This window comes from Epinephelus lanceolatus, chromosome 11 (assembly GCF_041903045.1).
Source record: "Epinephelus lanceolatus isolate andai-2023 chromosome 11, ASM4190304v1, whole genome shotgun sequence".
In the NCBI taxonomy this organism is placed as follows: Eukaryota; Metazoa; Chordata; class Actinopteri; order Perciformes; family Serranidae; genus Epinephelus; species Epinephelus lanceolatus.
The window spans coordinates 35,800,397-35,817,489 of NC_135744.1; the positions used below are offsets into that span (position 1 = coordinate 35,800,397).

The 17,093-nt window shown below is 42.2% G+C and overlaps 1 protein-coding gene across 1 annotated transcript in view; it reads left to right on the forward strand.

Moving 5' to 3' along the window:
- LOC117267497 (leukocyte cell-derived chemotaxin-2) overlaps positions 1-16,028 on the forward strand; it is a 226,760-nt gene extending 210,732 nt beyond the window's left edge. Inside the window, exons 4-10 of the mRNA XM_078172568.1 lie at positions 3,613-3,652; positions 5,694-5,806; positions 6,103-6,167; positions 9,221-9,532; positions 9,961-10,051; positions 10,345-10,490; positions 15,090-16,028. Coding sequence (XP_078028694.1) covers positions 6,122-6,167; positions 9,221-9,532; positions 9,961-10,051; positions 10,345-10,490; positions 15,090-15,256 — 762 coding nt within the window. The 5' untranslated portion in view covers positions 3,613-3,652; positions 5,694-5,806; positions 6,103-6,121 and the 3' untranslated portion in view covers positions 15,257-16,028. The remainder of the gene's footprint in view (positions 1-3,612; positions 3,653-5,693; positions 5,807-6,102; positions 6,168-9,220; positions 9,533-9,960; positions 10,052-10,344; positions 10,491-15,089) is intronic.
- The last annotated feature ends 1,065 nt before the right edge of the window (positions 16,029-17,093 follow it).

The following is a 17,093-nucleotide window of genomic DNA, read 5'->3' on the forward strand; positions in this document are numbered from 1 at the left end:
AAGGAGTTTTATCTCGGAAGTGTGATGTAAAAACACTGTAATTATAGATAATGTGGGTGTAATTAGGTACTTCCTAATGAACAGACTTTAAATGAGATGTTGCCTGGACGAGAGCAGGAGCTAGATAGGACTGAGAGACTTTTTGAACTTCCTTCTAATGTATTGTCCCCGCTTTACAGAGGGCTGTTTCTCTTTTATGAGCTTGCAACAACAAGCTTTGATGTGAAAATAGGGGGCATCTGTGTTGTTCACTCATCAATGCAACCTCACAGAGCAGGCTAATCGATCCAGCGTCCGCTGTGTCTGCGCTTTGCCACATTTAACACCTGGGATGAGCTTCATGATGAACAGAATACCCTGGTCTCATTTCACCTTCTGCAGATAAATCCTGAGCGTTACCAGCATTATTCTGCACTCTTGTGGCTGAAACGTGTGAGGCTTTTCATGGTACATGTTCCTGCATGGCTATATCCGGCCTGAGAAGTGTGAATCTTTGGCTTATGAAGGAGAGAACCTGAATCAAAAGCAGCAGTTTAAAAAGAAGAGCTCTCGTCTCTCTTTCTTTGGCCCCCAGCTGGGATCAGATACTAGTGAGTGTGACACGGCTGACTGCCATGTTTTTCAGAAGTGACTTCGCTCTCTCTTAATTCATTTATTCCCCTGCTCCACCTCATCTTCCGCTGCGTACCTCTGCCTTCCTCCTCATCAAAGCGAGGGGATGTGATTTAGCCACCCTCCCCGCTGTGTTTGATATTCTAGCTCTCCTCCGCACTGATCCATCAGTCATGAAACCGCGCTTTGATCCGTACACGATTGTCCGTGACATGCGTGACATTCATTGTCTTGGCCTATCACATTCACCGCCGTCGTTGTGTGTCCACTCCTGCATAGTTCAAAGGCTTTCGGTCCTTGAAGTTTAAGCTCTTCCTGGCTCTCCCCAACAAAGTACTTGTACTTTGTCATGTTTTCTCTCCTTCACCTCTGTATTTGTTGTGTCGTGGGCTCTATTAGTTGTCTTAGAACGAAGGTTGTGAAGCAACATGAAGGAAATGTTACAGGTTAAGGTGTCAAGTAGAGCCATGTGTTTGGACACAAAAAATAAGACACACATTGGCAGCAACTGTATTTATAGAAACTATCATGTTATAGGATCATAAATGAAGGGAGATAATTTTAAAATCATAAAACTTTACCCTCTTTACTTTTGATACCAGTTTTGTGCGTGTGGAAGCAAGTGTAGTGGACCTCAAGCTGTGTCAATCCATTGGAGAGTATCAGATTGAATGCTGGTCTCTTTCTTTTGATGCTGGCCCATGCCTTTGAGGCTGATGGGCCTTAAGATTCCAGTCACATTCTGCTTTGTTGTCTCTCTGCTTGTTGCTCAGGTCGGCTTTTAACTTGTAGGTTCATGGGAATTCACGAGAGGGATGAAGGACATGGATTGACATTTGTATATTTTAAAGGATATGCTCTGCCTAAATGTTGTTGTTTTGCTCCCTGCAGACTCAGAGAGAGACAGAGACGTGTGACCAGACTTCAGTCCATCCACTAACGCCCTTTGAAAGCCCTCCCTTGGCAGACATGGAAATGCTTTTAGTCGAACACATTATTCAGACTTTGGTGCCCCCTGTCTGCTGCCACCAGCGTCGCAGAGTTCATCCCCTGCCCTATGGTACTCTGTTTGTCTGCTCAGCCTGGCTAAACACCTGCTCCCCAAACCCCACGAATATGTTTACAAATCGACAAAGCCAAGTGGGTGTGACTGGGCTGAGAAAGCTGATTTAGACCTGCTGAGCAGTTCCGATCCATCAACAGACCACAGAGGCTTTTCATGGGCCTGTTTTTGTGAGATGTTCCTTTCACCTGAGCAGCAAAAAGACTCACAGTGAAAAAAAATTTAAATGAAAGAGTAGAAGTCAGGCTCATGCCCAGTAACTGCTCAGCTTGTAAACGGGGTGAAATATCGCTGCGTTCTTTCGATATTCTGTCTGCCAACAGTTCTCAGTTGCGGTATCTTCAACCTTCACAGGGGAAAGCCTCGCTGTGTGCTTTTTCTTTACAGATGACAGGGGCCTGAATGTCATTTGATGCAGGCCTGGCAGTTTGCTGGAGGGAGAGGGGGGAGAGTCAGGAGAATTAGAATGTATTTCAGGTCTGAGGCAAGTGGTGCATTGCTGCAACTCGTATCTCAGGGAAGGAGGGAGTTTAAAGGGGGGAGAATGGTGGTGGTGGTGGGGGGGGGGGGGATGGGGGGGGGGGGGGGGGCGTTTGCAGCAAACTGTTGCTAGGAAACACTTGTGGCATCTCTACTCCCTCTCGTTGAAATGCCAGAACTAACTGACAGAAATGCTGGAGTGAAATGTCAGTCCTATCCTCCCAGGAGTTTGAAGAATGTGCCGTGTGTTTCTATTTAAGTAGCCATGTTTATCAAAGGGTTCTCAAAGAGTCAACACAAGCCTTTCCTCTGCTGGTGCAGAGAATGTTTAGGATGCAGGCAGGCTGGCTGGAGCTTCTAGTGCTTCTCCTGTTTGTCTGGCTGGCTGTCTTTCTTTCTTCATCTTTGTTTTTTTTCCTCTCTTGTTCTGTCTTTTAAGTTTTTTTCTGTGTGTTTCCTCACTACCTGATTTAATCTCCTCGTCCCTCCCTTCACTCACTCGCTCACTCACTCACTCTCAGTTGAGCACTATTACACCATCTCTCATTATTCTCCCCCTGTTCTCTGTCTTTTATTGGTCTCCTTCGCTCCCTAATTCCCTCTCTCCTTTTCAAATTCCAAGCCATATGGTCCATCAGTGTAATCCTCCGCCCAGATATTTGATTATCAAAGCTGTCTGGCTGCAAAAGGCTCAACTCTCCACCGGCCACTACTGAGCCCATTCCCCTACACTCAGTATATTGTAATTCAGAGAGAGACACCAGCTCTGAATTAGAATAAAAGCATTTAAATTCCACAGTGACCCCATCTGCACCACAATACATCAGTAAAGTAAGATATACCTGGACATAAAGATGAAGAGAAATTTGAATAAGCAGAATCAAATACCCCTGTCTGGACTTAATTCCCTTGGAGCTGTGGTAAAAGAACAACACTTTTCTTCTTGATATTAATTAGAAAAAGAAAGTAGGGGTATTTGTGCTCCACATATTTTCTACTACACATGAATCATCTTTATGCTCATGCCAGCTAAGACTAGTTTGTTCTCTGCCAGTTATTTTATAAGTAAACATGCAGCATCTCTGAAATAAAGACAGCTTTAGAGCAGACGCTCACATTGTTGTACCACACACAATCAGAAGCCTTCCCTTCACACACTTCCTCTCAAGCCTTGAACTGGATTATCATCCACGTAACCTTGAAGAAATCTCATTTGCCGTCATCAGTTTCCACCACATACATACTGCTCAAAGCGGACTCTTAAATACGCTACACCCACATAGTTTACAGCATTCATCCATGTATCTACTTCGCCCTCTTCCACTGGGAGAGGATAAAATTCATACCATTGATTGACTTCCACTGCATTGTGTGAGGCCTTAAAGCTAATTATCTCATAATAGATGCCAGGCTCACGCATGGGGAATAATGATTTTTTCTCTCTCTCTCTCGTTAAGGGGGAGACGCCAGGATTTGACAGCGTGAGGGCACACAGTGGTGAGACTTGACACAACAGACCCTATGCCTGCTGACTGCACCACACATACTAATGGGCTTATATGGAAGGGTGCCATGAGAGGAGTCCCACTCTTTATTGCATGTTTACTGTACAAGTGCTGCACTGAAAATATCGACATTTTGAAAAACTCACACTGCCTATTTGGACTCTTTGGACTGGCACAAAAAATGATAATATAATTCTGTGTTGCAGCTTTGTAGCAGTTGAAATTACAATAACTGCCTGACACGCCTGCGAACATAATCCAGGCAGTAAATACATTTCCCACCACAATGCAATTGGAAAGACAAATAATATTATATAAATGTAATTTCTAGGAGAGGGTTGCAATAGAACAACTTGAGAAACTGTAATAAAATGTTGCTCTGATATTAGCATTATGATATACACTCACTGGCCACTTTATTAGGTACACCTGTTCAACTGCTCGTTAATGCAAATAGCTAATCAGCCAATCACGTGGCAGCAGCTCAGTGCATTTAGGCAAGATGACCTGCTGAAGTTCAAAGCGGGCATCAGAATGGGGAATAAAAGTTGATTTAAGTGAATTTGAATGTAGCATGGTTGTTGGTGCCAGACGGGCTGGTCTGAGTATCTCAGAAACTACTGATCTATGGGGATTTTCACGCGCAACCATCTCTAGGGTTCGACAACGAGTGAAATATCTAGTGAGCGACACTCCTCTGGGCAGAAATGCCTTGTTGATGCCAGAGGTCAGAGGAGAATGGTCAGACTGGTTTAAGATGATAGAAAGGCAACAGTAACTCAAATAACCATTGGTTACAACCAAGGTCTGCAGAAGACCATCTCTGAACCAACAACATGTCGAACCTTGAAGCAGATGGGCTACAGCAGCAGAAGACCACACCAGGTGCCTCTCCTGTCAGCTAACAACAGGAAACTGAAGCTACAGTTCACACAGGCTCACCAAAACTGGACAATAGAAGATTGGAAAAACGTTGCCTGGTCTAATGAGTCTGGATTTCTGCTGCCACATTCAGATGTTAGGGTCAGATTTTGGTGTAAACAACATGAAAGCATGGATCCATCCTGCCTTGTATCAGCGGTTCAGGCTGGTGGTGGTGGTGTAATGGTGTGGGGGAGATTTTTTTGGCACACTTTGGGCCCCTTAATACCAACTGAGCATGGTTTAAACACCACAGCCTACCTGAGTATTGTTGCTGACCGTGTCCATCCCTTTATGACCACAGTGTACCCATCTTCTGATGGCTACTTCCAGCAGGATAACGCACCATGTCACAAAGCTCGAATAATCTCAAACTAATTTCTTGAACATGACAATGAGTTCACTGTACACAGTCACCAGATCTCAATCCAATAGAGCACCTTTGGGATGTGGTGGAACAAGAGATTCACATCATGGATGTGCAGCTGACAAACCTGCAGCAACTGTGTGATGCTATCATGTCAATATGGACCAAAATCTCGGAGGAATGTTTCCAGCACCTTGTTGAATCTATGACACAAAGAATTAAGGCAGCTCTGAAGGCAAAAGGGCGTCCAAACTGGTACTAGCAAGGTGTACTTAATAAAGTGGCCAGTGAGTGTAAATCCCTAATAATATTACAAACATCATGTTATTGCATTACCTGGCAGGTCTTCTGAATAATTTCCACTGAACTAAAAGCATATTAATAATAGTGAAACATGCATTTACTGTACTGTCTAGCGAGGTCAAAAATGTACTACTGAAGTAAAGCAAACTGATAATATGTCATATGAGGTTATGATTGCATATGAGAATACATATTGTGATGTGCAAAACACTGCAAAGCAAAGAAAAAGAGATTAAAATGAAGTTTGTCATTGCTCTTGCTCAGTTTGTAATAACTAATTTCAGGTGTGTATTTGTTCAAGCCTAACTTAGAGCTGCTTCTTCTCAGAGACCAGTAACTAGCCCTGTGTAACTTTCAGTATAGCAACAAAAAGTCAATAAAGTGAGCCTTTTTCAGCAAGTAAATGTGTGGGTTTTCTAAAGGCCAATATCAATATTGACAGTGGGGGAACGTCCTGTGGCTCTGGGACTGCAGCTTCCACAGTGGGCTGGTTTTCCAACAGTCCCGTCTTTGTGTATCTACCCACTGCGCCTGCCGCCACACAACAACTTCTCCGTAAGTTTTATACATATAGTTCCATTTTCTCTCAGTAGAAAATCTCAGCAGCATTCAGTCAGAAATGAGATTTGTCTGCTTCTGTTTGGCACTTGAGATTTAAGACAGATTTACTATTGTATAAACTGAGTCAGTGTGCAAGAATACTGCGTAGAATTGATTATTAGGGTAACATTAGTTTTGATAAATAAATTTAATATAGATATTAGCCTGCTGCTTTATATGAGAATGACACCTATGGGACACTCACCTGCCTAGATGGAGTAAGTTTTCAGTTTTTAATTGTTATTCTGCAGATTTTTGAGGTCTGACCTGATGATGCTGTTGAGGGTCTGTCTCCTTGCAGTTTTGCTTGTATGCTGTAAGTAGCCTACTGTATGCAAAATTTACACTATGCAAGCTACAACATGCATCATATCATATACAGTATGCCTGGAAGATTTATGTAAAGCAACTGCCTTAAACTGACCAAAACACAGACACGTGTGTGCACAAACATGCATGCGCAGGCACACATTCACACAGCAATTTACCATTCCAGTGTTCACTAATAAGATTCCTATTACAGAAGCAATAACTGGTGTATTCATATCTGCCTGCCCCTGGAGATTACCATGAACCGAGCCCTATTAAGAGGCTGTAAACTCCTGTAAACACAAACCTCGGGGGGGGGGGGGGGTTCTCAGGCCTATTGCTGGAGTGCGTTGTCGACTGTGTGTTGGCACAAGTGGATGAGACATTTAAAGCATGATTGAATGCTTAATGCAACATTACATAATTGCATCTAACTGCAGAGCTTAAGGCGCACTCTGATTCTGAGGGACCATTGAGTGACATGAAAATGAGACAGCCATCTTGGTAAAGAGATGATTCACACCACACAGTGGACACAGCTCTCTGGAGCTCCATGAAAGGGTACCCAGGAATCTCTATGTCAAGTGGCGTTAAAGGACGCATGCCAGCTAGTCTGAACTGAGAATTAAATCTGTCTCTGTTTACAGGTGTTCAGGTTAACTGTTAAAACTATTTGACTGAATATCCCTCTTTTTATTTCTTTAAACGTTAACTGTATTTATGTGTATCTGTACTATCCCACACACACACACAGAGTAGGAAAGGTTTCAGCACCTTGGCTACAGAAAAATAAGTCTGGTGTCTCGAAAATGCCCGAAAAACCACACCAAACACCTCAGCAACCATTAAGCCAAACATTCTTAAACAATCAGAACATCAAATCCATCACATTGCAACAACATAATGAGGCCCTAACAACATAACCAAACAGTGATAAAGTATTAGCACCCCAGCAGCCCCATAATATAGCAACCACCTAGTAATGCACTAACAACCGCTCAGAGAAACACCAGTAAAACTCTACTCCTCAAGCAACTGGCACACTTACATTTTGTCACTTTTTTTTTTGCCTTTTCTAATTTTAGTTCACATGCTGAGGAAAATTGCTTTTCTATGCCACAGCCAGCTATCCTGCCTGACTGTCTTTCAGTCATTAAGGCGTTATAGTGATAAGCAGCTTCTTTCAATCACTGAGCCCAGCATGTGTTCCCTTGCCGGGGCAGCGTGATTGAAATATTTTCTGTGCCTCTGAGGTTAATAGAGTTAATGAAGATCAAAGACTCGTGTCTGGGCAGGATAATTAGTATTCTGTCAGGATGAAAACACACTATGAATAGCTGAACTATGACTCGGCCTGTATATGGACAAGGAACAGAGTTCTCAACAAGTGTGCCCACACGGTAAACGGAGGTGTTCCAAGAGACTGTCTTATAATGCTGAGAAAATCTTAGAAATTACCAAGTCTAACAAAAGTATATTATAGAGACAATCAAAAGCAGGTTCTATGAACATCCATCAGTCAGACATTAATGTCCAGAAGGTGTGCTTTTTAGCTTTCTTCATGATATAACAAGGTTTTTGTAGCATTTGAAAGCAATTAGCAGTTATGTGTGACTTAGAAAAGTATCAGATTTGCTTCAGCATCAGGAAGTTGGGGGAAATAGTCATGTGGTTTTCTTAATTTCTCATCATGTGAATTTCTGTTGATTGTTTTCTAACTGTAAAGTGAATCCACTCCACTTTAACCCACCTCAACACTACTTACCACTACAGATGGGTAAGTAGGTCGGTAGATGTGTAAATGATAGATGCATACACACTTCCACCTACCTAAAACTAAATGAGTCTAAGGGTGCTTTCACACCTGCCCTGTTTGGTTCAGTTCAATCGAACTCTAGTTCGTTTGCCCCTTAAGTGCAGTTTGTTTGGGCAGGTGTGAACACAACAATCACACTCAGGTGTGCACCAAAACAACTGAACCTAGACCTTCTTGAAGAGGTGGTCTCGGTCCGATTACAAAGGATCTCTGGTGCGGTTCGTTTGTGTGAGAAGGTGTTCCAACCTCGATCTGAACCAACTGCAGTCACATGACACATTGTTTGGGTTAAACATGAGCATGTTACAGTCCTGGAGGATTATTAATGTGCACCTCCTCCTGTACTGCCTTAATATGCACATTCAGCACATCCAAAGCATCAAAACATTGTTTTCTAGTTGGAGCCGCGCCTCGTTTTCAAACTGTATGGTTTGACTAAAATGAACAATGACAGCAATATAGTCCATGATGAGCAGCGCTAAAATCAGCCTGCGTAGTTGTCCCTCCATTGTGACATTAGAAAGTGTCACATTTATCTTGCAAGTCTACTCCTCATCAAAGTTTTGTTACTTCCTGGATTTTTCCCGCATTGAAGTTCTGACCAATCAAGAGCAGCTTTCTCACACAAGGCATTTGATCTGGTGCACTTGTAAATGCTGCCGTGAGAACACAAAATTAGTTCCTGATTCGGACCAAAGCAAGACAACTCAGGTCTGAAGGCACCCTAACACAACAGTCCAGTAAAAAATCATATCTTTAAGGAGGTTATAATTTCTAGTTTTTGTTGAAACTACTCGAGAGGTGTTGATTCAACTGTATGATCATTTTTGAGGCTGCACCTTGTCGTGCTGCTGAATTGTATTGTGTTATACTGACAGGTGTTTCTGTTATTTTGTCCACCCTATTTATAGTAATGACGGTAAAAACAGAAAAGCCTGTCTTTATGATGCAACTCAGTTCAACAGCTCAACAGTGCCGCAAACTACTCTACTCAGTGTGGATTGGTAATTTTAGCACGGACAGTAAAATCATCTCAGTATTTCTTAGATCTTTACCATACACAGTTTAGAGTGATGGTTTCTGTTGGGCATTGTCTCAACTAAGAATACTAAAGCCAAAATTGAGGGTAATCCCAAAATCAGTCTCACAAAAGTTTTATGTAATCTTTAATCCAACAAAGTTGTTGCAAGACATTCTCATTTAATCCTTCCTCCTTAATTCTGACTACCTTTTCTTTCCTGAAGATGTCCTGTTAAGTTTTGCTTCAGAACATAAAAAGATGAAGGGTGACAGATTTAAAAGCCCTGACAAGAACGCTGACAGTAACATCAAGGTGAAGAGAAATTACACAACTGAAAATGACAGGAGACCCAAGGCTGTGGCTCCGAGGAAGAAGGTCAAGAAGACAGGAAGTAAGCGAGTTACCATGGGGCCGAGAAGTGACATCGGCTGCACCAGACTGGGAGGCATCTGCCAGCCTAACCGATACATCTGTGGAGGCCGGTACCTCAAAGACAAGTGCTCAGGGGCCAAGATGCGGCAGTGTTGTATGCCAGGTATAGTGACAAAGTTACGCATCAATGCAAACTCATACCAGCACATATGAAAATACTCCAAAGGCTAACTCTAGGTGTGAGATGGGCTACGTCGGACACTTCTTTCACAGAGAGTCACACAGACACATTGCTGTTTTTATTTTATTTTTGTAAAGTAGGGTTGCACACTGTTTTTTCCTGTCTGAGTCATGAAAATGTGTTGTAGTGGGTGTGAGGATGCTTCAGTGTCTGACACACCACTGATATAAAAGACATCAATGGATGGCATCTGAATAGTGTGTCTCTGCAGTAATTTGCTTTATTTCCACATGAATAGAACATGAGGTAACTCAGTGGGATGCTGTGCAGCAGCCTTCAAAAGTGCTGTATTTTGGAAGGAGAAGTATTGGACCAACATATTACTGTTTTTGTTTTACATGTCTCTGTAGTAGGAGCTTGGAGTGTCCTTTGTGCTGGTCACCACAACAACAGAGTGCGGGCATGTGATGCGCATGGCTGTGGGGTTTACAACTCTAACAGGTGATTCTTCCTGATCTGAATTTTATGTTCATAAGATTTCTCAGTGACCACTTAAGGTGATAACATTTCACAGCACAGCTCACCCAGAACCAAATCTATGTCCATAGTAAAGGGACAAAAGAGGCCAAAGTTATATAGATGATCAGTCCAGCTTCTTTGGGTGGAGATCTGAGCAGACATAGCTGTTTCCATAAGGAGACATTAGAATTTCTTTTGGTGATGTATGACTAATTGAAACAGGCCTTTTTACAATATCTGTGTAATTCCAATCTTTTCTGTCGCTGCTCCTACAGAGGTAGCGACCTACATAAAGCAGTGGACCTGGTGTGTGATGACTACAGTATTGTCAACGCTCCATTCTCAGGCTCTCTGGCGGGTCCAGTGAGTCAGCAAGAGCCTGCTGGGAATCAGTATGATGGGGTCAAACTTCTCAGTGATGGTAAGGAGGACAAGATGTCAGTATAGTACTTAAAAGTGAGTGCAGCAAGGGAAACAAACTTCTGGAGATTATTCATCACCGTTTAAAACGTTAGTATCCAGGCCTTGAGAATGTTTTATAAACCAATGTGACATAGAAATCAATGTTGATGTCAAAAACTTTGAGCGCATCTGTCTGCTAAATAAAAGAAAAGTAAGCAGTTGTGCGTACTTAATGATGACTGTATAATAAATCAACAAGACTAAAGAGGCCACATACATAATAGCAGCTCTGTGGGGTTGTGAAGGTCATTTTAAGAAACAGAATCCAGTTTACTGCTAAGTAGGTTTTGCATACAATGAATCTATTATCTTTGGTGTAATTGTGCAAAACACAGTAAGAGAAAATTACATTGAAAAATAAAGTTTTGCAAAAATCAAGGAACATAAATATCTGATAGAATAAAGTTATAATAAAACATGAAAATATAATTTAATATATGTACAATATATCTGAATTAAAATGAAAGGGTTGTGAAGTTCTTCAAAGTTTTTTGAATGTAAAGGAATATGCAGTGCTTCACGGTACTACGTATGAAAAGAAAGTGCAATATACACAGATATAGTCCTGAACATGTGCATTGATGTAAAGCTTATAGATAGATGTAATGACATTAGTGTCTATAAGAGGTAGGGGGGACCTATATGCCTCAGGGTCCTGTAGGCGTACAGTCCTGGAGAGAAGGAAGATTGCAGCCAATCACCTTCTCAGTGAGTGAATGATTCGGTGCAGTCTGGCCTTGTCCTCCACAGTGGCAGCAGCACAACAGATGGTGATAGAGGAGATGTGAATGGACCTGATCATGGCAGTCTAGACATGCACCATCACTGTCTTTGGTTCAGCTGCTGCAGGAAGTGCATCCTCTGTAGTGCTTCTTTGATGAAAGAGCTAATGTTTAGCTCCCACTTGAGATTCTGGGTGATGATGGAGCCAAGGAAACGGTGGGACTTCACAGTCAGTGTGTTTACATGACATTAGAGGAAATCAATTTATTGTGTTAGTCTGACTTAAATAGGACTTTTATAATACATGTAAATATGTTTGTCTGACTGACATCATACTACATCGTATTTCTCAAAGTCGGACCAACACACCCAGACAGTCAGTACATTTACTTGCACGCAGTAGTCGAGCTTAGCTTGTAGCTAACCAATTACGTCTGACTCCGCCTCCATAGGCAGCACTGTGTCCTTCTTAATATAGTGCGTATTGAAATAGTTCCGGTTGACCCGAAGAGGAAGCTACCATCCATAAACTTCAAAATGTTTAGCTCCTTTAGCTGTCGGAGCATGAATGTAGTTTTCTCGTCCGTCCAGAAGTGTGTCTTCTGCTTCTCAGTCACCATGGTGTTTGTTTTTCTGGGAGTTAATACACTGCTGCTTTGTCATCTCCTTCTTCTTCTTCCGGGTGAAAGCCCACGAAAGAAAAAGTGGCGCATGCGCAGATCGCCGAGTCCGACTCCAGTCGGACTAAGTGCATACATGCAGCAATAGTTTGATTTTCAATCGATTTATCCAGGTGTGTTAGTTGAGCTACGGATAGTCCAAGTTCAGTCGGACTAAGCTGTTTACATGCATTTAAAAGTCTGGTTTCAGTCGGACTAAGCCAATAATTCGATTTTCTCTGGTTGGGGGTTGAATTTCTCTTGCATGTACACAGTCAATCGGATCCAAACTGGCCTAGGTCATTTGTGCACGTTCCACAGTTTCCACCCCAAGCTTTGATCTAGTAAAATAGCATTATATACATAACAAAAGAAGAAGCTGGTAACAACATGGCGAAATCTACATCCAGGGCTGTGCATTTCTGGACGGACGAGGAGACACTGTTTATGTTGTGTCAACTGAAAGAGTTAAATATTTCAAAACACATGGATGGGAGGAAAACACAGAGTGGCGACCTGTTCAGAAAATTAGCGCAACAGCAGGATGATGCTTGATTGTTTCGTCTGTGAAGTAATAGGTCAACCAGAAGAAGGTCCAATACTAACAAGCTGAAAGGGGGCATATCGCCACCTATCATAGTGGAGTCAGACATACTTCTGTCAATTAATCGATTCACCTCCTGTGCTTGTATACTGGGACAAGGACAGTAATCTAATTAAATGGCCTAGTCGAGTTATTACCGTAGCCCGATTTAACTGTGCGTGTAAACGAACTGACCGTCGACTGAGGAGTCACTCAGTGTGATGGGGCTGGTTGGGCTGCGTTCTTCCTAAAATTCACAACCATCTCCACTGTCTTCAGAGCATTGAGCTCCAGGTTGTGTTGTCTACATCAGGTCGCCAGATGCTCAGTCTCCCTCCTGTGGGGGACAGTGAAGGTAGTGTGTTCTGCAAACATCAGGAGCTTGATGGACTGGTGACTGGAGCGGCAGTTGTTGGTATACAGGACGGAGAGCAAAGGGGAAAGGATGAGTTTAGACAGGCCATTGGTGTTTGCAGTGTATTACATGGTGATCCATCCAGCAGTGGTCAAGACCCCAATTTTAATCTGCTGGTGGCAAAAGAGGAAAATCAAGAAATAACCAAAGTCATTAAGATTCATCCTCCATGGATATCTGTACCAGCTGGGACCAAAGAGGTGGACCATCTAACATTACCACCCCGAGAGGCACGTTTGAGCTTGGCTAACAATTGCTTGGCACATGAGCTTGGTTTTCTAGAAATTACATCTAGAAGGTACACTGATATTTGCTGCAAGAGAAAATTATGAAAAAGGGAACTCTGCAAGTAAATCCCTGTAATCTATAGTGTATGGGGCCATGGTTAGGGCAAAGGTTATTATGGTGAAGGTGTTACAGAGGGATGAAAAGAGGGAGTGCTTTAGAGGGATTAGTCAAGGTTTTGGAGAGGGGGGCTGAGACTCCTTTGAACTCTTGGTTGCCTCTAACACCAGGACCCAGCTGCATGTGAAACCCCATCAAAGGCTGTTTATGAGTAACAACCCCCACTATGGGCCATCATTACAGAACAAAGCAGTGCATCAGCGTTTGTGTGTTGGTGTCGATGGAGCCCGACAGACGCACGCACACATGCCTTTGCAATGTACAGTACATTTGTGTCTGTGTATATGCCAGTGAGTGTACTTTGAGAGCATCCTGAGTTGAGAAGGCGCTGGAGTGATGAGTAAACATCATTAGTCCTCATTCTGCCTCTACCCCTAATTGAACTGTATTATCAGAAGAACACATGTACTGTCAGCTCCTTTCATCTCAGGGTAAAGCACAGACATGATTAGACATCACAGAGACACATTACCTCGCCATGATACCCACATTAATGCTGAGACACTGATCATTAGGAGCTCGTAGGATTTAATGATGGTGTTGCGTTGTAGACTAGCCTATTTTTGGGTTGTTTGTTTCTAAGTTGGCAGCTTGCTTGTTTTTGTCTGCAGAATGGTGAAAGGGAAATGGTAAGACCTGACTCTGTTGACATTTTGGGATTATAAATGAGCAATTATACGATACCTCCACATTTCCCCTTCTCCACATTTCTTATTTTTGGGTGAGAAGAAGAACATTTTCATCAACAAAGATGTATGATGTATGTAAACAGTGCATGAAGAGGAAATTATAGCTATTAGGAAGCAGTTGCCCAAGATAAGGGGATGCTAAAGTTGTCTAATGCTTTTGCTTTTCTTCAACAAATGCAGTCATTATTTAAAAATATTGATCAGCCATTGATTTCTGTTCATTTCATTTCACCTTTATTGATATAGCCCGATACCACAAAGCACAGTTTCCCTCAGAGGGCTTTACAGCATACGCCACCCTCTATCCTTGGAGGCTCATAACAGATAAGGAAAAACTTTGTCGCCTCCCAGCAAGAGGGTTCTTGATTCGAACCCTTCTGTGTGGAGTCTGAACGTTCTCCCCGTGTCAGCGTGGGTTTTCTCCGGGTACTCCTGCCTTCTCCCACAGTCCAAAGATATGCTTGCTAGGGTAATTTGGTGACCCTAAATTTGCCGTAGGTGTGAATTTCAGCGTGAATGGTCGTCTGTCTCTGTGATAGTCTGGCGACCTGTCCAGGGTGTACCCTGCCTCTTGAGTTATACTACTACTACTATACTTATACTTCCTTATAGGAGAAATCTGTCTGATAACAATAGCTGCAGCAGTGGGCATCTGGCAGGACCACGGCAGAAGGTGCAATCACAACCCACAATCCAGGCACAGCCCCGATTTGTGGGAACCTGCAGGACGAGAAAGCACAAAAGCTCCAGTGAAGAGGCTAAGTTAAGCATCATAGGAAGTTCCCAGCAGACGCCTATATCTACCTGACTAGGGGCTGGTCCAAGGCCAGCCTGAGCCAGCCCTAACTACAAGCTTTATCAAAGAGGAAAGTCTCAAGCCTACTCTTTGTTTTACACATAAACTCTTACACATATAACTCTTGGCATCAGCATCATCTTGTGTATAACTAAAATGTCATTGGTATCCTAAAATTGCTGAAGGAAAAATGTATGCATATAAAACTAACTCTAAAACAGGCCCAGGCAAGAGATAACAGGACATTAATGTCCACAACACTACAATTTTTGTTTCTATCTCATCCAGTGCACTGTGTGAAGATCTTCAATATCCGTCCTTATCGATTCATGGGCCCGGTGGCTCAGGGAGAAGCCTTGGGCTACCTGCTGCCGCTGCAGAATCGCTTCCCCGGCATCACATCACACCTGGAGCTGCAAATGTGTGACGGGAGTGACCCTTCGCCTTTCATATGACCTCAAGCCTCTCATCTTATATGGCATACGGCATCTAAGTCTTTACCTTTGTGACATTTCAAACAACCTCTACTCATTCAAATCACCCTTGACCTTTAATATGACCTCTGTCATGATACCTGTTTTGAAACCTTTAACATTTGACCCCATGACCCTGCAGATATATTCCCTGATGTCTGTGACACCTTACTGTTTACTCTAACCTTTCTGGGCCCTGGAAATTAGCATTTTTTATTCAACAGATTTTATATCCCATTTAAAATACGGCCTACGATGCAACAGTCCCACTTGTTCATCCTCTATAGGATGTAGCCAAACAAAACTTTGATGTCTTTAATAACAGCATTTCAAAACCAATACCTCACATTATGAGAATTAAGTTGTGTTTTCCCCTACTGACAGGAGTTTCAGTAAGTCATTCTTTCACAAGTCTTGTATGACTAACGATTCTTCCATTTTTGGGATATTTTTATATTATTAGCATTTTTCCACTCCATGTTGTGTATTTTTATCCCTCACTGTGGACTCATATAACCCTTTTTTATGTAATGTCTTTATTTTTGAATTATGCTATGAATTCTGTCTACTCTCATTTCTGCTTTTTTATTAAAATGGTTTCTATTTCCAGCCGGAAGTAAAATACAGCATGTGAAACGTTCACACTGGGGAGTTACGTTATGTTCCATATCTTTAATATGTGTGACCTGATATGAAAGTTCTGACTCCTGACATTTTCTGGGTAATGTAGCCATCATTTTATATAAATCTGCTGTAATTCTATTGTGAAGGAGGGCTGTGCTTCTGCAGATACAGAGGGGGAGAACTGCCACATGTACAGTGTCAGTGTAATGAGTGCAACACACCAAAAGATGGAGCTGTTTTGCAACAAAACTGTCAGTCAAATCTCAGACTTGGTCAACATGAGACAACATTTAACTTTGAAATTGTTTGAGTTATTTACAAAATACTTACACTTAAATCTAAAACAACACATTGCAGCACAAGTGTGATATTGACAAGGAAAAAACAATGACACCTCTCTGCATACAAAGCACTGTCCTGTGCTAAAATTAGCACATTTCCTGTTGAACCCATCACAGTTTTGATCATCTCGTGACAGATTGAGAGACATTAACCACATACACACAAGAATATCATGTGATGCAGTCTCAGTGAGTCAAGCTCAATAGTTCCTTCCTTACACCCCAACAAATTTTCCACCATTAGTAGAAACAGGTCATAACCAAAATACAGACTTACCTAACTGTGAACAGCAAACCTGTGGCAGGTTCAGGTTGAAAAGCAGACCATGCTACAGTCCATTGCACAAACTGAGCAAACACTAGTGCACATGTGATCAAATTACAAAATGTGTAAGTGCTTTCCAAGGTGAAGAAACTATAAAACAAAAGTGATACTAATAAAACATAAGCATATACATACACCTACACCAACATATACACTTAATCACATACACTGAACAAAAATATAAACGCAACGCTTTTGTTTTTGCTCCCATTTTTCATGAGCTGAACTCAAAGATCTAAAACATTTTCTATATACACAAAAGACCATTAATATTGTTCACAAATCTGTCTAAATCTGTGTTAGTGAGCACTTCTCCTTTGCCGAGATAATCCATCCCACCTCACAGGTGTGACATATCAACATGCTGATTAGATGAGATGAGATTTAAAGACGTGAACAGAGTCAGCTGATCTGATGCTCAGTGGGAAGCTGTTTCAAAGACAAGGAGCAAGAATTGAAAAGACTCGATCACCCTTTGTCTTTAACCTGGACTCTAGAACAGTTAGAAGTCCCAGATTAGCAGATCAGA